Source organism: Rosa chinensis, chromosome 7 (assembly GCF_002994745.2).
Source record: "Rosa chinensis cultivar Old Blush chromosome 7, RchiOBHm-V2, whole genome shotgun sequence".
NCBI lineage: Eukaryota > Viridiplantae > Streptophyta > Magnoliopsida > Rosales > Rosaceae > Rosa > Rosa chinensis.
This window is the reverse complement of record NC_037094.1, coordinates 65,598,523-65,624,282: the sequence shown is the minus strand read 5'-3', so window position 1 is coordinate 65,624,282 and position 25,760 is coordinate 65,598,523. Positions and strand designations below refer to the sequence as shown.

Here is a 25,760-nt window from a genome sequence, read left to right as displayed (position 1 = left end):
TCAGCCAAAGAAAAGAGCACCACACTACACCCCATTGCAGAGCTAGAACATCAGCTTGCACATGAGAGTTCAATAGCATTACCTAACTTTATTTCCTCTGCATTTTTTTTTTTTTTTGGGTGGGGGGAACTTTGGCCCTCCAATTTAGCGAAATAAAGAAACAAAAGAATAAGAAGAAGAAATTACAAGTTCAAGTCAGTCAATTTAATACGTACAGCACTAGGTATCTAGGTGCAGCTGGAAGGAGCAAAACCCACAGTACCACGTGAAATATCAAATTCCCAAAGATGGTTTTGCTGCATTTGGTTGCCAATAACAGGCCCGCCATCGGGAGATGGAACAAAGCCAATACACTTGGTCCCCGTTGTCACAGGTACAACATAGTTTCTCACTGGTGGCTCATATCGAACACCATCTGCAAAATGAAATGCAAGTCTAGGCACCGAAGACTCGTCATATCCTTTATCATTGAAGCAGAATTCAAATGGGAGCTCTTTGATCACGAAATTATTATATTTTGACAAAGCATCTGTCAATTCGTCCATGACAGCCTTGTAAGCTGGTAGGGGTAGAAATGTGTTGGTTGAGCCTGAATCAAGCACTACACCACCATCACGCGACGTTGCATCCCAAAATTGACTTGGTATCTTCAATAATGTGCCCCCGATTGAGATGCCCGTTATGTTTACGCCATATAAATTAGAGTTACCTCCCCTCTGCTTCCTCATAATCAACTTTGTGTACCTCATAGGGCTGTTAACAGTTTGTTTATTGGGACCAAATGTAAGATAACTCAACACACTCGCGTTGCTCCTATGAAACATTAGGCAGTAAGAGAACTTGCCAGAAAACTTAGAGGAAACTACTGTCTCGGAGAATGAGTAGTAACCGAAGCCTAAACCTAGAATGCCATCACCTTCCTTTAAATTTTGGTAGGACTCTGTGCAGCCAATTGTCACATTAGGCAGCTTTGTTTTGCTACCATTTGCGAGGGGTACTGTTATAGTGTCATGCCCAAAGAAACCATCTGCTCCCTCCTTTCCCATGTACCTGTAAGTGTATCTGCAAGGCGACGTTGGGGTTGGGCAGTTTTTATAAGACATCATGTGTGCGAGCCCTTGGCGGCACATACCATCGGAGCATGGAACAGGTTTGAATGTCGATGACAGATCAGCACGAAATTCCCTACCTTTATTGAGAAAAATTAATGACTTTTTGAGATCGCCATGATGGTGTTTCTTCTTCTTGCGATCGTCTATCATTTTCTGTTTGGCCTCCTTTGTCAACGTTCTATCGTATTTGCATTTGATCCATGTCAAGTCACTCGCTGTATCTGCAGCCAACAAGAAAGTCTTGGGAGGTGTTCCAATTTTTACTTCGACCCAATACAACCCCGACAGCATATCAAAACCCGAATGCACCGGCATTGCAAAGGATGAGTTAGTTTCTGAGTCCTGTCGCCTTGGGATTTGATGATCATCTCTATTCATTAGGAAAATCGTTTGGTGGCGGATTATGTCATGGAGGTGAAGCTCTTTCATGATATCTATATCGGTTTTATTGATCAAACCAACTCCTCCATTGAAATGAGGAGAGTACTTGTGAATTAGCGGCAACCGCATGGTGGTATGATCACCATTGGCACAAACATGCAAAAGTCCATGATGAGTGGCAGAAAGCAAGAAAATGATGAAGAGGAATGTTGTTGAACTAGTTGACATCCTCCCCTTCATCATTGATTGTCGAAATGAAATGACTCGAATGAAAGTCTGAAACTAGAATATACAAGGATAGAATTATAGGATCATGCATGTGGACATGGGATGACTAACATCAGAGGCGGGAGAGCTAGCTAAATTTAGACGTACAAAATGAGAAAATTCTAGTTGTAACCGATTCTATACAGCTGAAATTAGAAATGATCAAATGATTGAAGATTTCAAACAATAAAATAGATTGCCAGAAGGGCTGCAGTTTATTATTGCCAAAAAGGGCTGCAGTTTATAATATTTCATGACAAGTCTGCACCTAAAAAGGTATTTCTAAATGTGCCTAGCAAATTTTCAAATACACCCTGCATATTTTTTACATCCAACAAAATCATAGAACCGCTATCTAACTCCACCTAGCAAGTTTTTCAATGATATCTTTATTTCTAATTAAACCCAACAAGACCCGTTACACCCCATAAAAGTGTAAAACCTTATCAAGATGAAGAATAACACACTCAACAAATCCTTCATTCTTCTGAGATGGTTTGGTATTCTATATTGACCTTCTTAACGTTGATCTGGTAACGTATATGCATACCCAGTCTCAACCTCAAGAATTTCTCTACCTTAGACTTCGTCGTCATCGCCTCCGAAACTGTCCCATGATGAGCGGGTATTGAGAAGAAGTAGATGCAGAGAGAGTTGCCGAATAGAGTAACTATAGTTGCACTACATACATACCAGGCAATTAGATTTTTACAAACCTAGATTTCTAAAACAAATTAATGCCTACTTAAGAGAGGAAGCAAGAATAAGTACAGACAAGTATACAAGGACTATTCTGAAATTAAATCACACAACCAAAATATTGCAAGTTTAGGTACCTGGCCAATGCATTGCCCCACCCAAGGGCAGTGATCGATGATCAATGCGCTCCACACAATTGTTGCAGATAAAACAATGGAAACAACGAGGGGGGTGATACAGGCATATAGCATACAAGTGTCACAAATTCACAATACTTCACTCTTACGGGAAGCCCATTGATCATCACTTCTTTTGTTCTAGGATTTTGATGGATGATCATCATGGAACATACCTTGTTAGAATCTCCAAAATCATGATTGCACTCACAACTTGGTCAATATCACGTGTATTAAATCTAGGAGATGAAGCAATTATTATAAAAAGTGAAATTTGAGTTTAAGGTTTTGCTGGAAGAAACAACGTAACAACATGAAATACAGTGAATTGCTGGGTACAAATAGACTAAAGAGTTTCAAATTATATGGTTTCGTTTGTTCTTAGCTTAGTTTACCATGACTTTTAATAAAATTTCATATGAGGATACAACTGTTTTTTCATGCAAAATTAATTTTCTTGGTGTTCATATATATTTATTGGATACATTTAGAAAGACCCTGTTAAAAAGATAAAACGTCTACAAATCATGACAATTCAGCTACATTTTGTTTGTGGTATTTGAAATTATACAAAAATAGTACTTGAACATATTTTGTTATGCCAGTTATTTGAATTTATACTGTTATTTAACAAAATTCGCTTTGATACTATCTCCAAATAGTGTGTTACTGAGCAACTTCAATAGTGTCTTATATCTATCTCAAATTTTCGATGCTCACAAAGATGTAGCTCTTTTTTTCCTTATATTGGTGCATCTTCATATACAATAGTAAAACAAAAGTAGGAATAATATTGTAACCATATAATTAATCAATTTAAATTTCTCTTTACTTGTGCTTTCTTGACGTTTTCTCTCTCTCTCTCTCTGAGAAACCCTAGGCCGGTCTCTCCGCTTGCAATTATTGTTCTCGTCCGGCGGCGCCCGGATGTCCGGCCTCGCCGTCGTCTTGGGCTTGCTGCCGGACGGGAGATCTACTGCCCAAGGATTTCGTCTAAGGGATTCTCTCCGGTTCGTCAGATGGTTTGGCTGGGATGGTGGCGAGGACGATGGTCGTGCGGCATAGGTTGATTTACTGATCCTCGCAGATGGCTTCTTCGATCGACGGTGCCATGGGTCTTGCTCAACGGCGATAGGGATTGCGAGGCTTGGCTCGGGGATGGCGTTTCCGTGGTGATGCAGGTTGGGCCAGCATGGCTCGGCGGTTTGGATCGCGGAGATGGTGTAGCGGTGCAGATCGTGGCGACGCGGCAATGTGGTTGGCCGAAAAGTGGCCGTACTGTGGTGCATGACAAGTCTGGGAGGAGTGGTGGACTGGTCCAAACCAAGAAGATGGGCCCGAGTGATCTCTTTGGTGACTCTTTTGGGCTTTTGTTCTTGGGTCTCTCTGGTGGTCTTTTGCTTTCGGTTTGCTTAGTTTTTCCTTGTTTGGTTTTTTGTTGTACTATTTAAATAAGTCCTTCCTCTTGTGAGCGAGGGTTTGGGTGTTTCTAGGTAGTGTCGTTGTCTTTGTTTGGTGTCTTAGTTGTTTTGGTGTTTCTGGGCGTTTGTTGGTGCTTTCTGGTTATCAGCGTGATGGTGAATCACCCTTACACATGGTCTGGTTGTTTTGGGACACGGTGTCTGAACGGGTGGAAACAGTTCATCTAAATGCTATGGCGGAGTTGTGTCGTTATACATTCTGGTTATAGGTTAAATTGGGTTGGGGTTGAGCTTTTTTAGCTCATGTTTGTCCCTCTCGTTGGATCCGATGATATGTAACCTGTTTGGTTATTAATATATGGTTTATTTTCTCAAAAAAAAAAAAAATTAATCAATTTGAGTAGGTCACTGTTAACAAAATTTAAACATCATCCACAATCTCTTTTCTTTCCTATCTTCCTCACCTTTACCTCCTGCACTGTGCAAGAAACTACAGTTTCCATTGAAACCCATCTCTAATCTCTCATAGACTTTTCAATTGAAAGCTTTGAGACGATGGAGTCGTCGAGAGCCTAGTGTCCAAATCCACAATTCACCCAAATCAACCACTCCCTCTTTAGGAGGATAGATCAGTCAAATAGAATAAGATTGAGAATGAATTTTCTGATGATGTATTACACTCATTCTGTGGTGTATATAAACAGATTACAATCGTACTACAACTATTGTGTACTACTGTACTACAACTATTGTGTACTACTGTACTACACAACATATACAAGGTAAGTAGTTAAAACAATATATTCCATTGTAGTCTATTCCTAATAGGGAACGATGACTCACACTAACACTCCCCCTCAAGTTGGCGCATATACATCAACCATGCCCAACTTGCTTAGTGAGTCATAAAACGCCTTCCTAGAAACTCCTTTGGTAAGTACATCTGCAAGTTGCTCTTCAGTTAGAACAAAAAGAAAGCTAATGATTTTGGCATCTAGCTTCTCCTTTATAAAGTGACGATCAACCTCCACATGCTTAGTACGATCATGCTGTACTGGATTATGTGATATGTCAATAGCTGTCTTGTTGTCACAATACAACTGCATGGAATTTTTGAGTATGAAACCCAGATCACGTAACAGATTTCTCAGCCACAACAATTCACACACTCCGTGAGCCATACCTCTATACTCAGCCTCAGCACTAGAACGTGCCCAACTTTCTGTTTCTTACTCTTCCATGTAACCAAATTACCTCCCACAAAGGTAAAGAAACCTGATGTCGACCTCCTGTCTGTGATATTTCCAGCCCAATCTGCATCTGTGAAGCCACAAACCTCAAGAATGTTGTTGTGTTTAGAAAATAGTACTCCCCTTCCTGGAGCTGACTTCAAGTACTTCAGAATTCGCATAACAGCATCCATGTGACTCTCACTCAGATTATGCATGAACTGACTCACCACGCTCACTGCATATGCAACGTCTGGTTTGGTATGAGCCAAATAAATCAAGCGCCCAACTAACCTCTGATAGCAAGCTTGATCAGTAGGTACCTGATCTGGATACTTAGCTAAACCATGGTTCTGCTCAATAGGAGTGTCAATAGGTCTGCAATCTAACAAACCTGTCTCTGTCAGCAAGTCAAGAACATACTTCCTCTGGCACAGGTAGATTCATTCTCTCCCCCTGGCTACCTCAATTCCTAAGAAGTACTTAAGCTCACCCAAGTCCTTCATCTCAAACTCAGAGGCTAGCTGTCTCTGCAGTTTATCCATCTCAACAGTATCATTACCAGTGATTACCATATCATCCACATAAATAATTAGAGCTGTTACTTTCCCTTGTTGATGCTTGAGAAACAAGGTATGGTCTGAGTTGCTCTGCCTGTAACCAACCTTCCGCATGAACTGTGAAAATCTTCCAAACCAAGCACGAGGTGACTGTTTGAGACCATACAAAGACTTTATCAATTTGCATACAAACTCACCAGGAGAAGCAACTACATACCCCGGTGGAAGGCTCATGTACACTTCCTCGGCTAACTCTCCATGAAGAAATGCATTCTTGACATCAAACTGTCGGAGTGGCCAGTTTAAACTAGCAGCGAACGAGAGCAGAACCCGAATAGTATTTATCTTGGCAACAGGAATAAAAGTTTCATCATAGTCTATACCATACGTCTGAGTAAATCCATTTGCTACAAGACGTGTTTTGTATCGATTCACTGATCCATCTGCATTATGCTTCACGGTAAACACCCAAAGACAACCTACAGCCTTCTTGCCTTGTGGTGGAGGCACAAGTTGCCAAGTATTGTTCTTCTGCAACGCCTCCATCTCTTCATCCATAGCCTTCCTCCACTTTGGATCTCCCAACGCATCCTGCACTTTGTTAGGTACTGATACAGCAGATATTTGATTCACAAATGATTCATATGACTTAGACAACCTCCTAGTGGACATATAGTTGGCTACTGGATATTTTGATTTGGCAGTAAGAGTAGGTTCATATCTTTTGGCTGATTGACCTCAAGTGGTCCTATGTGGCAACACATATTGCTCAACATTAGACTCACTACTACTAGTATCAGTGGATGGACATACCTCAAATGGGTGATCTTCAGTACCAAAAAGTTGTGGGTCAGGGGTAGAAGCGATGGCAGGAGGGGCAGTTGTGTCTTCAACCTCATTCTGAGTGATGGGAACTGGTGCTTCTGCTGCTGGAGGCGGCGAGCTAATAGTCTCAACGGGATCCGTCAAAATACCTCCTGGCTGTGTGGCTTCTCCTTCTCCCTCTGATTCCTCCCCTATCCATGATATAGCTCTTCAAAATATGAATTCTCCCCCTGAAGAGCTATATCTAAAGAGGAGAAATAACTCATGTCTTCAAAGAAAGTAACATCCATAGTGACATAATACTTTCTGGTGGGTGGATGATAGCACTTGTACCCCTTCTGATAGCCTCCGTAGCTAACAAACACACACTTAAGGGCCCGGGCATCCAACTTAGACCTCTGATTTTTTGGTACATGAACAAAGGCAACACAACCAAAAACACGAGCTGGAAGATTGTGAAATGATGGTAAGGGGACATGAGAGGCGAGAACCTCAAATGGAATTTTTCCCTGAAGGACACTGGATGCAAGACGATTGATAAGATGAGAGGAAGCATGTATAGCATCGCCCTAAAGATACTTAGGCATATGAGCACTAAAAAGAAGGGCACGAGCCATATCAAGTAAATGACGGTTTTTCCGTTCGGACACTCCATTCTGTTCTGGTGTTTGTGGACACGTGGTTTGGTTAACAATCCCATGGATTTTAAAAAACTCTTGGAACACATGGTTAACATACTCCCCTCCATTGTCAGAACGAAGGACTTTGATGGTGCTATGATATTGTGTTTGAACAAGATTACGAAATGTTTGAAAAGCGGGGAAGACTTCATCTTTGGTTTTAAGAAGAGCAACCCATGACAATCTCGTACAATCATCAATAAACAACACAAAGTATCGCATACCCGATACAGTAGGCTCTCTAGAAGGTCCCCAAACATCAGAATGAATCAACTCAAAAGGAATAACACTTTTATTAGAAATACTAGGAGAATAAGTAGCACGATGACTCTTGGCCAAAACACATGTTTCACAATGTAAAACTGACTCATCCACACCAATAAACAGAGTAGGCATGGTTTTTTTCATAAGACTAAAAGATGAATGCCTTAAACGGCGATGCCACAACCAAAGCTCACTTAGCTCATCAAAAGTAGAAGTCAAAGCGGCTCGGGACTGTGCTCCTGGTTTCTCTCCTGCGTATGTCTGATCCAGATGGAACAACCTGCCCTTCAGGTACCCCTGACCGACTATCTCCCTGGTGAGAAGATCCTGAAAAATCACAAACATAAGATAAAAGGTTACAGAGCATTTAGACTCAGTGTTCAATTGTGGGACAGATATCAAGTGATGAGATAAGTCAGACACATATAACACATTATGAAGTTCTAAAGTGGGAGTAATACGCACTGACCCTGACCCTAACACAGGAAAAGCCTCACCATTGGCATTGGTTACATAGGACACTGATGGGGAAGACAATTCAGTAAAATATGATTTGTCATAAGTCATATGATCGGAGGCACCAGAATCAATAATCCATGTATCAGAACCAACAAAGTTAGAAACTTTTAAAGCCATACCAATTTTACCTCGACTAGCTATAGAGGCTGTAGGAGTAGCTCCACCTGGTGTATGATGATCTTGGCCAGCCACTCCATAGAAATCCGGTTCTTGGACCAAGTGAACCGCAGCTGCTTTCCCCTTAAGGCGATAACCTTGCTTTTTAGGTTTAAGGTGTGGGTTCAACTTCCAACAAGTCTCCCGAACATGCCCAAGATCGTTGCAATAAGAACATTGAGGATGAGGACGGTTGGTGAAGCCTTGTGGGAAACCTTGCTGATGAAGTGGGGCTGAACTCTGTTGCTGAAGGAAATGTGCAGGTGACTTGGCCTGAATGGCTAGGCTAGATACTTCAACCTGTGCATGTTTAACACTTTCCTGTTGAGACTTATCCTTGCGGATGTATGTAAAAGCTGTGTTCAAACTAGGATGGTCTGTCATTCTGAGCAATTCTCCCTTGGCACTGCTATGCTTCTCATCAAGCCCTCTCAGGAAGACATGAACCCTTTCTAGCTCCTTCTCCTTCTGGTACCACACAAGATCTTCCTGATTCTTGATCTTGCAAGGACGCTTCTGATCAATTTCAGCCCATACATTCTTCAGCTTGGTGAAACACACAGCTACTGGTTGCCCATTCTGTTGCATACTAGCAGCTTTACACATCAATTCATGAACCTGTATAAAATCAGACTCATTGGTATACAGATCCCCCAATGTCTTCCATATTGTTTCAGCAGTCTCACACTCTTCCACCAACTATAAAACATCTTCAGTCATGGCTTTGAACAGGAGAGCCATCACAGATCCATCATCATCCTCCCACTTAGCATAGGCATCCACATCTTCCTCACTAGGAGTTTTGATTGTTCCATTCACATGCCCCATCTTGTGTATGCCACGAAGATGGACAGACATAATCTTCTTCCATGTTCGAAAATTGGTACCATTGAGTTTTGGACCACCAAAAGAACCACCATCTGAACTTCGAACAGAAACCTCAATCTTTTGGACCTCATTGATCTTAGAACTCTGTGCTTCACTATCATCACCACCCATTGCAACAAGACAGCAGGAAAATCACACAATCACAAAGTATGCAGCGGAATGAAAGAGACAGAAGATTCCAAAATAATAGAACGTGCATATATTTTTTTTTTGGAACCTGTTGCACGGGTTGACTTGTTGCTTAGGCGATCTGGTAATCAAGGGGGACTTGAACAGAGGAAGCCGGAGACTGAAGGATCGAATAGGCGACCGGACTGGGTCGTTCTCGGATGTGCGTCGGACAGAAGCAAACCCGATAGTAGGCTAGGACGACAGGCTGGTGATCCGGGCGACGGAAGCACGAGACGGGTCGGGTCGCGTGAACTGGGTGACGCCAGGAACTGGTATGGACGGAGCGACCGCGTCTGGGCCAAATGGACTGAAGCAACACCGGAAACTGGAGCAGCGACTACGTATGGGCCTGGGCCTGAAACTGGAGCAGCGACTGAGTCTGGGCTGACTGGAGACTGAAGCCACACTGGAACTTGAGATCTGGAGAGGTTCTCTGGTTGGTCTATCTGGGCAACGACGATGTCTCCCCGACGCGAAGTCGATCTGGGCAGCTGGGTTAGCGACTGCGGTCTGGACGAGTTGGTTTGACTTGACAAAGGTCGGTCCCTCAAAAGGAGACGAAGACCAGGCTTGGATTAAAGGCAGAGAACGACAAAAAACAACCCTAACAAAGGGGTTTGGTTTTGTATCAATTCCTCGGATTGAGGAAAAATTGAACAACTAAAGAGACAAAGTCCTTTCGGATCTCTGCTCTGAAACCAAGTCAAATAGGACGAGATATAGAGAATGAATTTTCTGATGATTTTATTAAACTCATTCTGTGGTGTATATAAACAGATTACAACCGTACTACAGCTATTGTGTACTACTGTACTACACTACATATACAAGGTAAGTAGTTACAACAATATATTCCCTTGTAGTCTATTCCTAATAGGGAACGATGACTCACACTAACAAGATCAAGATCAATATATTTCAAGATTTATTTAATTCATTGGGTTCGATGTCCAACCCCAAATCGTGGCAGACATTTGTCAAAGTTGTTTCTCATATTTCTCTTGGCATCTCTAATTTAGGTCCTTCTAGGGATATAGATATCTTATGATCGATGTCGATCATAAGACAGATCTTATTGTGATTCAATGATAATGTGATATCTCTAATTTTTTTGAGAATGAGATATATCTAATTTTTTTGAGAATGAGAAATATCTAATTAGAGCAAAAATATATATATTGAATTTGACAATTCTTTCTTAGTGTATGAAATGGCTTGAATGATATTCAAACTCATGCAAAGTGTAAGTCGAGGTGAACTAAAATAATTAATCAGTTGATTATCCAATAATTTGATCTAACTGCCTTACGTTTGTTTGAGAGTTTCTCTCCATCAAATGATTCAATGGAAAAGAGGAGTTGCGTAGTCGTGAGCATGAGGATCTAAGAATCTGAGATAGATATAGGATTTTGGTGGATGGATTACACAGAATATTAATAGGGGCCAAAAGTCTTAGTTATCCAGTCATAAGGTCATTTATCAACTATTAGATAAAACATGGTTAAAAATCAATCTGATAACCTAAAGTAGGTTATTTATCAAAATTTCTCATTTTTATTTTCTCCTGCGATCTTGGTTTAGCTTTCTTAGAATTTATATGGCTGTGCTATTTATGACTTGGTAGTATACCCAATCGAGCATTATCAACAAAATTTGTCTCAATATCCAAAGAACAAAAATCTCCTGAAAAATTAGGACATTATAATCTTAAAGCGTGAACCAAACACATACTGTATTAAGATTAGTCTTCTTCCATTTTATTGAGAGCGAACCCTAGAGAGCCAAAAGCAAAAGCGAGCAAACCCTCCGGGGCACGCCCTCGTGGCGGCAACATCGGACAGGTTAAAGGGGACCTAGTGTCCAGTGATGATTATTCGTGGAATAAACCCAGTCGAATAGAAGGTGACGCAGTGGCTTCGTTCTCCAAACCGCAAGGTGGTCATGCTGGGGAAGTGCAGATCGGGCTCAACGACTTGTGGGTCGGGCTGCGGTCGACCACCCCATGGTGGCTGTTGACTTCGCCTGGTGCTGAGAGGACGGGCTTTGAAGGAATCAGATCGGATCGGAGTGATCCGATTTGGTCTGTGTTACTTGGAGCCGTCTGGTGGAGAGGGGTGGCGGCGATGCCTATTGGGGTGTTGGGGAGGACGGAGGGTTGGCGGGTCGGCCTGAGTTCGCTCGGAGTGGTGGGTTGGCCGCCGGTGGGCGGACGACGTGGATCTGGCTTGCGGGAAGGGGGCGAGGTGGCTATTGTCTACTGTTCTCTTGGATTGGACTAAGTGTGTTTTCGGCCTGGGCTTGGGCTCTGGGCCCAAACTCCCCTTATATTTTGTTTATTGTTTTTTGTTATTATTAGCTAAATATGGCTTTATGCCAGCAATAAATCCCTGCCATTTTAGGGCAGGGTGATATAGGCGTTGTCTAGGTATCAGTGTGCCTTGTCTGGCCTAGCGAGGCGGCGAGCTGTTTGGTTAATCAAATGGACACAACCTCCTAATGGCAGGATGAAATTGAGTGCCGCCGGATTTTTTTTCTGTGCGGCAACATAGTGGGAAAGCTGTGCTATTTGTAATGATGCTTCTTCGTTATAGAGTTATCTTTCCGTATGTCACCGCTATGTCAAAGCAAATAGAGTAGTCATTCGTGCACTCTTTGCTGATTGGTGTTTGTTAGAATATATAGATTTTATGGAGAATCTTGGTATTATTTCAGGATTTTCTCTTTATGCTTATTGTAATTTGGGATTCAGGCTCTACGTCCAACCCCCCCCCCCCCCCCATGTATTCTGCAATTTCATTAATAAAGGCTTGAGGGCAGCCGCACTAGCCCCATTTCAAAAAAAAAATAAAAAATCTTAAAGCTCAAAAATTTAAAATCACAAACAAAAAAAAAATTGAAAAAAAATGGGAACGTTCTTCTCCGCTCAATTCTCACATTGCCAAACTATTCTCAGTCCCACGTTGCACGTACAACTGCTTCTCTCTTATTGTCTTGGTTTTTTCTATCAACTCAAATTTCCTAACTATTCTTAATGAATCGAGCATGGCGTTGCCCGGCTAGTGGTTCCGGCCAAGATTCATCGTCGATCGTTGGTGGCCGTACTTCTATCCCGCAGGGGACATGGGTCGTGGGCTTGTCCAAGGCCGTGGCCTTTCTTCATTCCTTGGGCCTCTGCTTGTGGTGGGCTTATAGTATGTATTATTTAGTTTTGTTATTTTGTTTCAAGTTTAGGTGTATTTTATGTACAATAAATTCCTGCCAACTCTTGGTAAGGTCATTTGGGCTTTGTACTAGGCTGCATACTCAGTATGCCTTGTTTGCCCTAACGAGGCAGCAGATCTTGGATTGGGTGCAATCTCCTAGTGGCAGGATGAAACGTTGTGTCGGCAGATTCATGTCTAGTCATCAACATATTAGGAAAGCTATTTTATTGGCTCTATGGCACTGCTTTAACTTTCCGATATGCCACCATTATTGTAAAGCAAATAGAGTAGTCCATGTGACACTCTTTGGTATTGGGTGCATATTCGAATACATGGTATTTGTGGAGACTCTTGTTACTATTCAGGAGATCTTCTTGAGGTGTATTGTAATATGGGGTTTAGGCTTTACGTCCCCTCATTTGTATTCATCTGTTTCATCAATGAAGGCTTGAGGGCAGCCGCACCAACCCTTAATTCACAAAAAAAAAAAAAAAAAAAAAAAAAAATCCTAACTATTCTTAATAAAATCCCACCATTCCAATCATATCAACGAAACGATGAAACTAGGGGCAACAACTAAATGGTTAAACGGGAGAAATCCAAAAGCCCCTAGATCTAAAGCCAAAACTCCAAAAGCTTCACCGCCACCCCTAGACCAGCCATCATGGCTAGTTGGCTACCCACTACCAAGCGGCAACGAAAAAAGCCCTGAAGGACCTCACTTCCAGAGGCCGAACATTTCTCCACCATCAATCTCCACCCCCAAATAGCATGCACAAGGACATAGATACCAAAGAACTTAGTAATGGAAGTTACAAAGGTGGAGACCAGCAAGCAACACAACACCATTGGTCGGCGGTCCGGCCACGTCCCCAAGTTTTGATGAAGTGCCGGTATGGCAGCAATTTTTACATATAAAGTTAGGTGAATAGATCCAGCAGAGACTCCTGGGATCGAATATGGAAGATGAGGTTGCGGAAAAGAGAATTGGGAGAGGATGAGGTGTCTAAGATGAATGGAGAGCCATGGAGGAGGATAGTGGATCTGAAAATTTGGTGAGAATGCATGGAAGGAGAGGATCAAAAACCACGCCAAAAACATGGCTTGTCTTACAAATTCCAATGTTGATCCAAACCGTCATTGTTGCATTTTCATTGGAAAGAGCCAGCAGTAGACAGAAAATCTCAATCCAAACAGGGAAAGATCGGATTGGTACAAGCGCTGCATCACAGAGACCATCAAAGTCTGCCAACACAAGCATTGTTTTCCCATAATACCATGGACGATCTATTTGGTACAACTATTCGATCATATTCAGTCACGTGTTAAAAGCAGCAGTTGAAAATTATGTCAAGATTCACCAACTTCGTGAAGTTTCTTCTTTAAGTAAAAATGCTTAAATGAAGTAAGGAGATAAAATGCCTCCTTTGAGTTGGTTTTAGGAACTACAATCTTGAGTTCTGACCAACTTCACAAGCCGAATTCATTGACGGAGTGTCCAATATGCTCAAAACAAATCAATTGAGAACTTGAGTTTACAGGAGCCCTCTAAATTTGAAGTACCTAACCCAACAGCCAAAGGGTCAGCAAGATACATCACTACAGTTAAGTCACCATACCTGAACCTTGAGACAAGATTATACTTGATCTACATCATCGGCAGCTTTTGTGGTACTAGCAGCCACCGCCATATTGTGGTCTGAGATAATTTCTGGTTCTATGCCATGGGATGAGGAACTGTCTGTTTTCTCATTATCAGAAGCATCTGAATTTGAGTCTAACTTGACAGGATCCAATGAGAGAGCAGCACTGGTCAGGACAGGTTGTGAGGCTGCCAAGGGCAGACTTCCAGCTGTGCAAATCGTCTTATCATCCTCTTTCATCCTCTCGGCGTACTTATTTATATCAAAACCTGCAGTATCATTTCCGCCAAATGCAGCCTCCAGTTTTTCAATATCAAATAGATCCTCCATTATCTTCTTGGTGTTGAGGTCTTCCGCATACACAAACTTCACTTTATTGTAAGTCTTTGGTTCTAGAAAGGGCTTTACTAACTGCAACAAATACATGACATTAATTCGGCATCGTAAGGAGTAAGGACTCAATTATGAATTACAGGATGCTGGCATTTAAGTGTCACATGAGGCTTTATTTGCAACAAAGAATTGCCAAAGAAAAAAAAAAGCGGAGTGAAATCCAAATTCCCTCTTTCCTTCTTTGGTCAAAATTCTCAAACCTAAGTTAGTAAAGACAGAATTTAAGTTCATTCTCAAAAAAAAAAAAAAAAAAAAAAAAACATGGTGTGTGGATTGTAAAATGGGGAGTGGATCCCAAAAAAAAAAAAAAAAAAAAACGTACAGCGAAATATGCTTTGGTTACAGAGTTTCCCCACATTACTGCATACCTAACAAGTACAAAGTGATAGTGGTTCTCCCAATTTGAAACTTTACTAAAATAGCAAAGGGATGGGAAGCACTTTAAAATGCCGAAGTCTTGGAATGGCCCAAGATAAAATGAAAATGCAAAAGCCAGTTGTTCACAAATGTAAAATTCGTATTACTTTGAACCTTATTAATTCATAAGGATAAACAATTGGCATCTCCCTGCTGTTCTATTCAGAAGTATTTCTAGAGAAAAGGTAAAATAACAAAAATGGCATCAGAACTGAGCTTACCGTATAGAATGGCTCAAAAAACTTGGGTGGGTTGTAGAGTATTGCAAGACCTAGGCGTTCTGGATAATGGTCTTGCAAAACATGGGCTGTTTCACGTGTCACCTTCACTGAAATATGTGACAAATTGAAACCTTGAAAATCAATCAGCCAAACCATCTGTTCCTGGTCGGGTGGAAGATTTAATATAGCATTCTCCAAGCAATACACCAAATATCGTATCTGGCCTTTCGTTGACTTTGAGTTCTGCAATTGATATAAATAACTAATAAGTTACCAGGGAAAAGTAACTTTTTGACAATCTCTTTCCCAAAAGAATGAAAATTAGCTTTCTGCTGAAAATTAGATCTCCAGAGCATTGCAAACATTTATATTCAGCAGATCCTAATTTCAGGAATTCAACCAGATCCTAATTTTAGTTAGATGAGATGAGTCGACAAATAAAATCAGTTTTTACAGCAAGTAAGAGTATGCATCAACATGAAGAGAGCACCAACTCTTAATTATAAGTAAAAGCTACTTTAAAGTAAAAAATAATTCATGGAGGTGTGAGGAAGGCTTGTAACCTGGCAACTAGGCCTCATGACAAGAACTGGTCTCCCATGCTTGTCCATATAATTTGATCTGTAAATTTTTCCCGTCTCAGCTTCACGAGCTACGTCCTCCTACATAAGAAATGGAAACAACTAATTTGTAAAATATCATCTCTTCAGTACCTGAAGAACTTAACCCTTGTAGTAGCTGTTTGTAATGTAACTATTACTATTTTAGACTCTGCTAATTGTCGAGGTTTTACAGTTCACATCATAGGTCGGGACTGAATTCCAAAAGAATAGAACTGCTAGTAGGTGTAGACTCTTGATATCGTACTTTTCAAAACACAGAACCATATAAGCCAGCTCTAAATGGATAGCAAAACAAAGAAAAAACTACACAACATAACCTGCAAAAGATTATCAGGCTGCATTCAGTTCTAATAACTCACAGTGGCTAATGGTTTACAGAAACCTAAAGAGACAGAACGTGTCCTAAGCTGAGAGCACATTCTGTTCCTGAATTCTGACTATAAGGCTATGAAAAAAAATATACCCAACGAATCTCCTCCGGTTTGTATTCTGACCTCCATTTCAAGGTATCTTTCAACATTTTTGTGGCCTTCTTGACATTCCAGTTCCTTGCCCTTAAATGCCTTGCAATGGATGCATCGGAACAATATGTGGACAACTTATCCGGCACTGTCCCTATCAACTTCCTCACCTCGCTAATCTGCAAACATGAAGATTTTTTAGGGTAAACAATAAGAGTGGAACTACTCGTGCCCCAAACTACTAGATTTCAAACTAGTAAATGAGCACTTTTACTAACAATACCTTTGCCTGCTGCTCTTCACTTGTTAAAATATTCTCAGAGCCATTTGAAGAAGATTTCTTCATTCCCGCACTCATAGTTTTGAGAAGAAGAAAAAAACTCTGCAAATCCACAATGGAGACTTCAAAAATTATGTCCTAGTTTCACAGTTCCCATTTCAATCTCCCTTCACCATTATTCATCAAACACAGTGAATTCCAACAAAAAGCATGCTCTTTATCCAACAAACACAAAGTGAATATCTTCATTGTTCAATGTATCATTTGAAAATCAACAACTTCTATTCTTGTAGTCAAACCGCTTTTCGCTTTTCGCAACTAAAACTACCTAATCATTTGAACTATATTTTCTTTTTCTTTTCAAAAAAAAAAAAAAAAACCAAATCATCAACTCAATAAACCATCCTTCCATAGCTATCAAATATCCAATCTAAAAGAGACCACTTTGTTCATGTTAGCTTTTGCACTATTTTCTACTTCTCTTACAAAAACTCCCATGAATCCACCACAATGGGTCACAAAAACCATCAAAAACTCAAGCATATATATACATAATCAACCAAATATCTAGAAGGGTAAATCAGACAGGTCCGCTAACTTGGAAGGGTACAAAGATCTCTCTCACCTGACCAAAACAGATTGAAGAGAATTTTGGGTGCCAATATATCTCGGACCTCCTCAGCAGTCGGAACCCATCTGAACAAGGTCAACTACAGTGTAACAATTTAAGTACAAACAGAAAGACAGAGAGAGAGAAGCTGAGAATATTACAGGGATCTCGGGATCACAGTGATGCTGGAAGCCAAGGCCAACACGTGCTTTTGTAAGCCAAGGCCATTTTCGCTTCGTGTTGTTTTGTGGTGGTAGACTTTCGGACACAGCTTCGACGGTGTCGTTTTTTCCTGTGGGAGAAAAGACTGAAATGGCCCTAAATAATGTGAAGGAGGACATGCGCATTGCGTGGCGTGGTCACTGCCCTTTTAAGCGAATTCACATGGATTATATATTATAGGCTTTATAGCTTTGGCCGTTGCCGTGTACGGACGAATAGCATTTATTTCTCATAAAGGAGCGTATTTCTTTAATTATCGTTTTTATAGTTTAGTTATTCACTTATTCGAAAATTTAAATGTTGTATGATAAAATTAATATAAAATAAACCTCTACCTAGCCATTCACTTAATCCTTACGTAAACGCCTACATGTTAGGTTCCTCCCCTCCATCCGCCTACCGTTTAGCAATATAAATAGAGGTAACCACACAGAGAGGGCTCGCGAATTTGCGTGTTCGTTAACTTTTTTTTTTTCTTCTGATAATTTCTCTGAAAAGAATTATACGGCCCAAAATGAAGGAGAATAGCATCAAACCTCGCCAATCTTTGTTGAACACATCTTTTCATTTGGGACTTCGCACGATACTTAGGAACCAGTATTTTCAAATTTTCTTTAGAAGTCGACATTCCACCAACTACTTTTTTCTCATTCCTACTCATAGGTATAAGTTTCGGGAGTGTACTAAAACAAAGACTACAGCGACAAAGCAAGTGCATTATAATGTACCCTAGGCCCGCTTGGTCCGTCATAGGACAAGACTCACAAGAGCGACAATAACTAGGCGATCACATGTGATGATGTGATCTGTACTATTATCGTTTCAATCAGTCATTTTTCTTCTGAGAAATTTCCTGTTCTTGGATCACAAATGCTAAGGAAACAGAGACAAACGCATAGAAAAGAATTTGATGTGATTGATTCCAGAACTGAAAGATGTATGTACACTACAAATGCTGCTAGAAATATACTACTCCTATTACAATTTCTGTACCCCCATTTCTATACAGAATATTGTAGCAAACTAGTAATGCCGCCTTTCTAATTTAAATTTCAAACATTAACATTCCCCTTCGTGTGGTATGTGGTACTAGTCATATCATGCATTTGCATGTCTCCAAAAAATGTACAGAGCATCATTCAAATGGGATCTTTCTGCATTTGAAGCACCAAGTCTAGTCTTTATATCATATAGCACAAAAGAACCGAGAAGTCAACAGTGTGTTTGTCAAAAGAGGTCTATCGAGCCATGACAGTTATTTGCATCACAGGTTGCAGCTCAGATATTATAGCATACAATGCTTTGAAGCTTTGCCCACAGCATCATTTGGATTCCTGAGTTTCATCGGTACCCAATGCATGAGAAGAAATGACAATGACGGGGGAAAAAACTACACACTTAGTTATGAATGTTTTAGGCTTTTGGCATATGAAGTGTCTTTTATTTATTGCAAGAGAAGTTTTACCTCTGATGACTGTAAGCTGGTGGATTAAGGGTATGATTTTTCCACCATCTACCCAAAAGCATCCAGCTGCTTGCAAGAAATCAAAGGAACAACATCAATCAAGATGAATTGTCTTCTTGCACAAGCCGAAAGCGCCAGCCAATCCTCCTCCCCCTTATTGCCGAATGTCACAACTAACCAAAAGCTCATCTAGCACAAAGTTCGGCTCTGCTAACTTTAGGAGTCCAGCTTCTGTAATCAGCACAGAAAACCAGCACTGTGGCAGAAATATCACAGTAGGAAAACAAAGAATGCCACGAATCTCCCATGATGCAGAAAGAGGATTCAGAGCACCCATCAATAGTTAGATCTCTCTCTTTCCAACAACCCCAGCAGGCTTCTTTTGGATACCATATTGCCAAGCATCTCTGGACTTATCACCCGACTGATCAAAGTCGTCCAAGGAATTCTCAAATTGTGGTTTCATAGGGCGGTAATGACCATTCCTAGAAATTACTGGTGCACTGAATTTCTCATCTTCTTCTGAAGGTGTTCCTGACCTGGATTCCATGCGCATATCGAATGATCTATGTCTTGGTCCAGCAGATCTCAACCCCCTCATATTAGATGAAAGCTTTCCTGGTAATGGATTGTAGGAGGGTCCCTTTGGACCCAGAAATTCTTTGGGAAGAGTCTCCATGTCCATATAACAGTTCCTGGCCTTGGCATCAGTGATCAATGCAGCCCAGTCATCTGACTGCATTAAGGCATTAGCATTCCCCATGACCTGTTGAGAGAAATAAAAATAAATTAAAATCAACACTATGGGTGGCTATTTGCAGGTAGATGATGTGAGCACATTAAATGAGCAAATATGACTCGATGGAAAGAAATGCATACCCAAAGAGCCCTTCTTGCACGAGTAAGAGCTACGTTCATGCGGCGGATATCTGCAACAAAACCAACCCCGTGACCAGAAGCGCGCACACAGGACATGATAATCACATCTCGTTCTTGGCCTTGGAAAGCATCAACAGTGTTAATATACAGATCCTTCCCTTCTTCTGACTTCAAAGCATCATCGAACTCACGCTGAAGACATTTAAGTTGCAGTTTGTATGGGGTGATTATGCCAACAGAGATTTTCCCCATGCCCAAAGATTTTGCTGTCTTCTGGAGATGCTCATACAAACGAACACAAAACTGGGCCTCATGCATGTTCTGATAAGAGACCGATCCCCCTCTGTGCGACTCCCGCCCATGGGTAATATCATAAAATACGTAAGGTTTAAGTAAAGGGTCCTTGTAGTATATCTCATCAGGTAAATTAGCAACACTCTCACTGTCAGTGAGGCGTCCTTGGTAAAAGTACCTAGAGGGGAAATCTCGGATTTGAGGATGCATTCTATATTGCACAGATAGCAACATTGTTGGACATTTTGCTTGCTGGAATCTTTCAAAAAGACTTCTACTGTATAACAAAGTTCCAGCGGCCTTGCTAATAACTGTTGCAGGAAGCTGCTGAGGATCACCAACAAGAACACATCGTGCAGCACCAAGAGCAAGGGGAGGAAGAACTCCTACTTCACTGGCTTGGGCTGCCTCATCAATGACAACCATATCAAAACCATGAGAAAGGCGAGAGAACAACTTGCGACCACTGCTTGAAACAGTAGTGAAGACAATTTCTGCCTCATTAGCAAAACTTGCCTCAAGATTAGCACGAGCTTCTTCCAAATTGAAATTGCTGGAAGCGCGAAACTTTCCTTCTAAAATGAAAAGGCGGGACAGCTCAACCAGAGTCTTATCCCTGCTTTCAACCGCCGCTGCAAGGCTCTGCAACAATGCATCTCGATTCTGGTCCCGAGCCACCAGAACATCCGGATCAACACCCACAGATCCTTGGGAACGAACAGCAGCTGCTGCAACAGTAAGGTCTCTTTGAAGAGCAGCAATCTGCATAGACAACTGAGCTTCACGACCTCTTAACTGATGCATATACCCAAAAACTTCATCACGATTCTTGACCAAAAGCTGTTCAGTTCTCCGCTCAACAGAGACGGCTTGGGCAGCACGTGTCTGTGAATCGACACCTACTCGCGCTACATCAGGCCGATATACTTTCATCTCACCATCAATGAATCCACGGTCAAGAACACGTGAAAGAAGCTCGTCTGTTGCAGCATTAGAAGGAGCGCACACCAACATTCTAGGTTTTGGGCACAGCTTTGGTAGTGTACGAAAGAGATTCTGATCCATGCTCTGAAGAACCTCATCAATTGACCCCGTAGCAACATTATCAGAGTTGCTCTCAGTATTTTGCTTATAGCTTTCAGGTGCTAACTTTTTGAGCAAAGAAGTATAATACTGCTGATACTGAACCAGATGAATGACGTTTAGCATTCCCCAAACAGTGTGTGTCTTACCAGTTCCTGGAGGTCCTTGAACAAGAGTAAAAGGCCAAGGATCTTGCCTCTTTCCACCACTTGTACCAGATGCAGTATGCACTGCAGCCCATTGGATGGCTGAGAGCTGGGGTCCATTGAAGCTCCTATGCAAATGATCAACAAAATTCGGTGTGAAGCATTCGGGCATAGCAGGGCTCTGCTGCTCATATTTTGGGAAATGTTCAGGACTGGGCTGAAGAATCGCAGCTTGCATCTGTGAAAATCAATGGTCAGATCATTATCCACACAAACAAAATAGATCTGAATATTAAAAGGCACTGAAGATTCCCAAGAATATGTCACCTGCACATTCAGACGACGAAATGCATGCAGTGCAACGTACTCCCTCTGGGTGGTTGCAAGAGAACCAAGCACCGTCAAAAACCAAGTGCCTTTGGGTTGCAGCTTTCTCAGAATGTGATCATCATCAACCAAGCTGTACAACAGTATTAGAGAAGGAGGGGCGGGGGAAGATGTCAGCATACTTGCTAAAAAAAATATTAGAGAATAATCAAATTTAATAGACATATAGAACTATTTAGCAACCTATTGGATTCATAGGTGTCCCCAACATAAAAATGAAGGATTGCTCCTGATGGATCACGTGTATCGATAGGAATATGTCGCCTGACAGTACCAGCCACACGTCCGCTGATTTCAGGCTCCTCATTCTCGTCTGTTGAGGAGTTGTTCCTTCTGGATCTGACTGCTTGACATATGAGACTACGTTAATAACATCATCAAAAACATCTAATATCCATAAAATAATAAATTGACATAAAATGATGGATAGAAATGTATTCACATATCAGACCTAATCCAGGCCTGGGGGTTGAAAGAACTGCAACATCACCCTCCTTAAATGTCCACTTGTTAGATTCATTTGCTGGAAGGACTACGACATCATACCACCCTAAGCCACAAAAAGTTACACCTCAGTCAGTTCACAGAACAAGGATAAGAAACCACAGGTACTAGTGTTGCAGCTAAAGTAAACTAGGGAACATAAGATTAGACTTGGTACCTCTTTCTCTCCTTTCAATGCTCCTTACACGAACCATTGTATGACCATTAATTGAAGCACCTTCAGTTAATTCCTCCCACGTACTGTAAAGCTGTGCCCGGCATTCCTCAAATAGCAAGGGTTCAAATACTCTGACATAATCCTCAACAGACTCAAACCGATCAGGAACGCATTGGAGATCAGTCTCCCCTGTTGCACAAGGAAATGAAGGAAAGTAAGAAAGGATATTGACAGAAAAAATATGACAGGGTCAAAATCAGAAAAATAACCATGCGCAAGGACATAACCTAAATATCCATATGAACTAGAAGCTCCTCAGACCATTAAAAAGCTACTGAGCCAAATTTAGAGATTACAATTGACTGAAGATTAAATTTGATATTTTCCCTCTTATTAGCTCAGAAATCAGTGTATCTTTGCTCAATAACAACAATTCAGTACAAAAGCAATATTCTCCAAATAGGCTTTCCAGATGATTGGACACCCACCACATGAAGCTGTAGAGATCCCCCTCCACTAATTTGTGGGCCTGAGTAATACAATATCAACTTTTTACTTCTTTTAAAGCTAACAAGGAAAATTACAATTACCAAAATTCCACATTTTGACAAGGAACACAAACTCAACAAAAAAGGTGCAAAACTATACCAAAAGGAGATGAAAAGTAGAAAGTTTATCTCCTCTCCCATTGCCCCCAAAACAGATTATACTATGAGAACATTTGCACACAAGATGGCATATGATGGTGATAAGAATTACAAAGTGAAATTGAGAAAGTCAATGAAATGTGTTAATCAGAATCTCGATTTCACGCTATAATTGTCATCACCTTTCCAAGTCTTTTGTGTGCTATATGTCTCATAATGTAACAATTGGAGGGCCATGGAGCACTGGCATAAAAAAACCAGGAAAGTTGTCAACACAGATAGAACAAAGTTCCTAAGAGTGACAATATTGGCCAACCAATCACTAAAAACTAGTCAATGGTATTGAACATGCACTTTTACAGTAACCGAAAACTATAATAAGTAAAAAACAAAACAAAAAAACTTTGTACCTGGATTATGCCAGAACTTTTCATTGGTAACCTCCCGTATAAGACGCTCTACTGATGTGTCTTGGTACATGTTACTGACTGTCATTTGCTTCTTGGCAGGAATAAGCTTTTTGTTCCCCAACTTGGAATCCATGGAGCTTTGAGTGACTGGCTTCCTATTAGCAACCTGTGAATTCTTTGGGAGCCTCATATCTGTGGGCTGCTTCCATGAACTCTGTCTCGGAATAGGCGGTAAGACCTCTGCAGATGAGTCAGTATCACCATTTTGCCTTTTCAGCCTAGCTGCTGCATGATTAACATCCCCATTACATTCAGCTTTAGATTCACTAGAATCCCCAGCAAGTCCTCCTTCACTGCATAGAACATCAGGATGTTTCTGGTCCTTGATTATTGGTTGTGACTGCTTTTCTCCTATGCGATCAGTAGGTGGAGGAACTGAAGGTGGAGAAATTGTGCGAACCTCCTTCATAGTGCGAGTTGTAACAGCTGCAGGGATGGACTGTCTTCTTGGTGTTGAACTTTTGATAGGACCAGCTTGCTTAACATCTTCCAAATTAAGGAACATTGTCTGTCTACTACGTTTCTTTCCCAGCTTTGCTTCATTATGCTGATCCATCTTCCTCTTCACTGGATTATTTGCACCCTTGAGGGGACGGCTCACTTCAATGCCCTTAACTTTCTCTTGTTTCAGAACCAAGCCAGGTTCCTCCTGACAGTCCATGGATGTATGACCTTTGACATTGTTGTCTGAATTGCGGCTACTGCTGCTCTCATCCTTCAGACTTTCTGATATTTTAATATTGCAAGGACTACCGTCTGGAGCAACACCAGAAGCAGCCCCAGATCTTTCTTGTTCTAGGGAAGTTTTACCCTGTTCACGCAAACTGCCGCTTCCATGAGCATCAGCAGATCCATCGGCATCAGACCACTCTCCTTCTTCTCTTTCCACAGAAGGGGCATCTGCAGCAGTTGAAACTACAGCTGGCACTGCTTTAATGTCCTCGTTACCACTTGACGTGCACAATGAGGCATTGTTGGGAATCCTATCTCTTGCCTCCTTCTGCTCAGCGCTACCTTCAGAGCCATGAGTATATTTAGGGCGAATAAAAGGTTGAAAACCTGACACAGATGATGCATGTGAGAAAGCATGATTATTAACAATTCCTTGTGTACCAGCTGCTACTGCAAGCATTTCAGAAGTGTGGGGGTTTGTTGAAGGGAGTGCCTTTTGAGGCGGCAATGAGACAATGCTATCACTCTCGTCATTATCCTCGGCAGGGGGTTCATTGAGATCAAATAATGGCCGTCCTCGAGAACCCATCTCATATGTAAATACATACAAACTAAATCGTATTCCCGAACTGATTGAACTAGAACTTTGCGTAACTTTCCTTCTATAAAAAAAAAACATGCACATGAAATGCAACCAGTTAGCTAATACGAAAGCATCACCGAATAACAACCACAAACATTCACGAAAACCTAGCTGACTTCTATCACCAAAATTACATTACAGTCTATCATCAATCACAGTCTATTATCAAACAATCAATTACAAAACAACAAGCCACAGTAAAACAGTTATCAAGCAGAACGAATATCAAATTAATCTAACAAACTAACTCTTAGATTCAAATGCAAAAATCAACATTTCAAGGAACACTAAGAGTTTTGAAATTTATTCAGATTGAGATTTCTAATTGCCCAGAGAAAACCCTAATCCCAAATCCGGAAGCACAGTGCCTGATCCAATTAAAACCCACAATTTCCCAATTTATTCAAATTGAAAATTTTCAAATTGCAAGACCTAGCTTCCGTTCTAGGGTTTCATCACTTCAAATCCACACAGATCGAACCCCCAAAATTTCATTCAATGCATTTTAAGTCATGGCATACGATTCAGTCCTCCTCCAACCCCATTATTCACGCCTCTAAATCATCATCATCATCATCATCATCTTCCTCCACAAATCACAAAACTAAAATCTGAATTTTAATCTATAATCTATAGCAGATAGAACTTTTACCTCGAATTTTCGAGCGTCTTGTGTAAAATTTAACAAGATGAAAATAATAATTTTCACTAAAATATACGAGAGAGAGTCTCTGTATTAAGGTGAGGGGTTATATAGAGAGAGAGAGTCTCTGAGCGTCACAGAGAGAGAGAGAGAGAGAGAGAGAGGAGAGAGAGGAGAAAGCGAAGCTAAATATGAGAGAAAGCAAGGGGGTGGTGACGGGTTTATATAGGAAATATCAAACTAACTTCTCCGGCCGGTTTTCTCTCCGGTCACCGTTATTTAATTCCGGCTTTATTTTTTAATCCACCCCTTTTTTAAAACTATATCCTTCCGAGGAAATCAAATTTCC

General features: G+C 41.1%; 3 protein-coding genes across 6 annotated transcripts; all 3 read right to left on the bottom strand.

Moving 5' to 3' along the window:
* Window positions 1-227: 227 nt before the first annotated feature.
* Window positions 228-1,622, bottom strand: LOC112178425 (aspartic proteinase NANA, chloroplast). The gene has a single exon (XM_024316574.1). The coding sequence runs from the start codon at window positions 1,620-1,622 to the stop codon at window positions 228-230; it is 1,395 nt and encodes a 464-aa protein (XP_024172342.1).
* Window positions 1,623-13,916: 12,294 nt separating this feature from the next.
* Window positions 13,917-17,440, bottom strand: LOC112179798 (phosphatidylinositol transfer protein 3). Of its 2 annotated transcripts, XM_040512182.1 has the most exons (7): window positions 17,361-17,440; window positions 17,215-17,285; window positions 16,593-16,691; window positions 16,312-16,488; window positions 15,789-15,887; window positions 15,226-15,468; window positions 13,917-14,605 (listed from the first exon to the last, which is right to left on the bottom strand). In XM_040512182.1, the coding sequence occupies exons 3-7, from the start codon at window positions 16,665-16,667 to the stop codon at window positions 14,189-14,191; spliced, it is 1,011 nt and encodes a 336-aa protein (XP_040368116.1). In that variant the 5' UTR covers window positions 16,668-16,691; window positions 17,215-17,285; window positions 17,361-17,440; the 3' UTR covers window positions 13,917-14,188. The 2 variants fall into 2 exon arrangements, with proteins under 2 accessions (XP_040368116.1, XP_024174047.1); XM_024318279.2 differs by having other exon boundaries at window positions 17,215-17,417.
* An 877-nt stretch (window positions 17,441-18,317) lies between these two features.
* LOC112179077 (uncharacterized ATP-dependent helicase C29A10.10c) lies at window positions 18,318-25,602 on the bottom strand. 3 transcript variants are annotated; one of them, XM_024317395.2, is made up of 10 exons: window positions 25,421-25,602; window positions 24,567-24,787; window positions 23,394-24,467; window positions 22,337-22,525; window positions 22,127-22,225; window positions 21,859-22,018; window positions 21,616-21,748; window positions 19,766-21,526; window positions 18,887-19,652; window positions 18,318-18,755 (listed from the first exon to the last, which is right to left on the bottom strand). In XM_024317395.2, exons 2-9 carry the CDS (start codon window positions 24,712-24,714, stop codon window positions 19,230-19,232), a joined length of 3,987 nt encoding a protein of 1,328 aa, XP_024173163.1. In that variant the 5' UTR covers window positions 24,715-24,787; window positions 25,421-25,602; the 3' UTR covers window positions 18,318-18,755; window positions 18,887-19,229. The 3 variants fall into 3 exon arrangements, with proteins under 3 accessions (XP_024173163.1, XP_024173161.1, XP_024173162.1); XM_024317393.2 differs by having other exon boundaries at window positions 23,394-24,787; XM_024317394.2 differs by having other exon boundaries at window positions 18,318-19,652; window positions 23,394-24,787.
* Window positions 25,603-25,760: the final 158 nt, after the last annotated feature.

Bases quoted from the DNA above. Each gene is read 5' to 3' on its own strand.
- LOC112178425 (XM_024316574.1), bottom strand. From the start codon at position 1,622: ATGCGGTTGCCGCTAATTCACAAGTACTCTCCTCATTTCAATGGAGGA.
- LOC112179798 (XM_040512182.1), bottom strand. From the start codon at position 16,667: ATGAGTGCGGGAATGAAGAAATCTTCTTCAAATGGCTCTGAGAATATT. The intron at 15,469-15,788 runs GTTACAAGCCTT...TATCAATTGCAG, and splicing joins TCATGAGGCCTAGTTGCCAG to AACTCAAAGTCAACGAAAGG. The intron at 14,606-15,225 runs GTAAGCTCAGTT...TATTTGTTGCAG, and splicing joins TTTTTGAGCCATTCTATACG to TTAGTAAAGCCCTTTCTAGA.
- LOC112179077 (XM_024317394.2), bottom strand. From the start codon at position 24,714: ATGGGTTCTCGAGGACGGCCATTATTTGATCTCAATGAACCCCCTGCC. The intron at 22,226-22,336 runs GTACCAAGTCTA...TTTGTGGCTTAG, and splicing joins CATTGAAAGGAGAGAAAGAG to GGTGGTATGATGTCGTAGTC. The intron at 21,749-21,858 runs GTTGCTAAATAG...ACTGTTGTACAG, and splicing joins GACACCTATGAATCCAATAG to CTTGGTTGATGATGATCACA.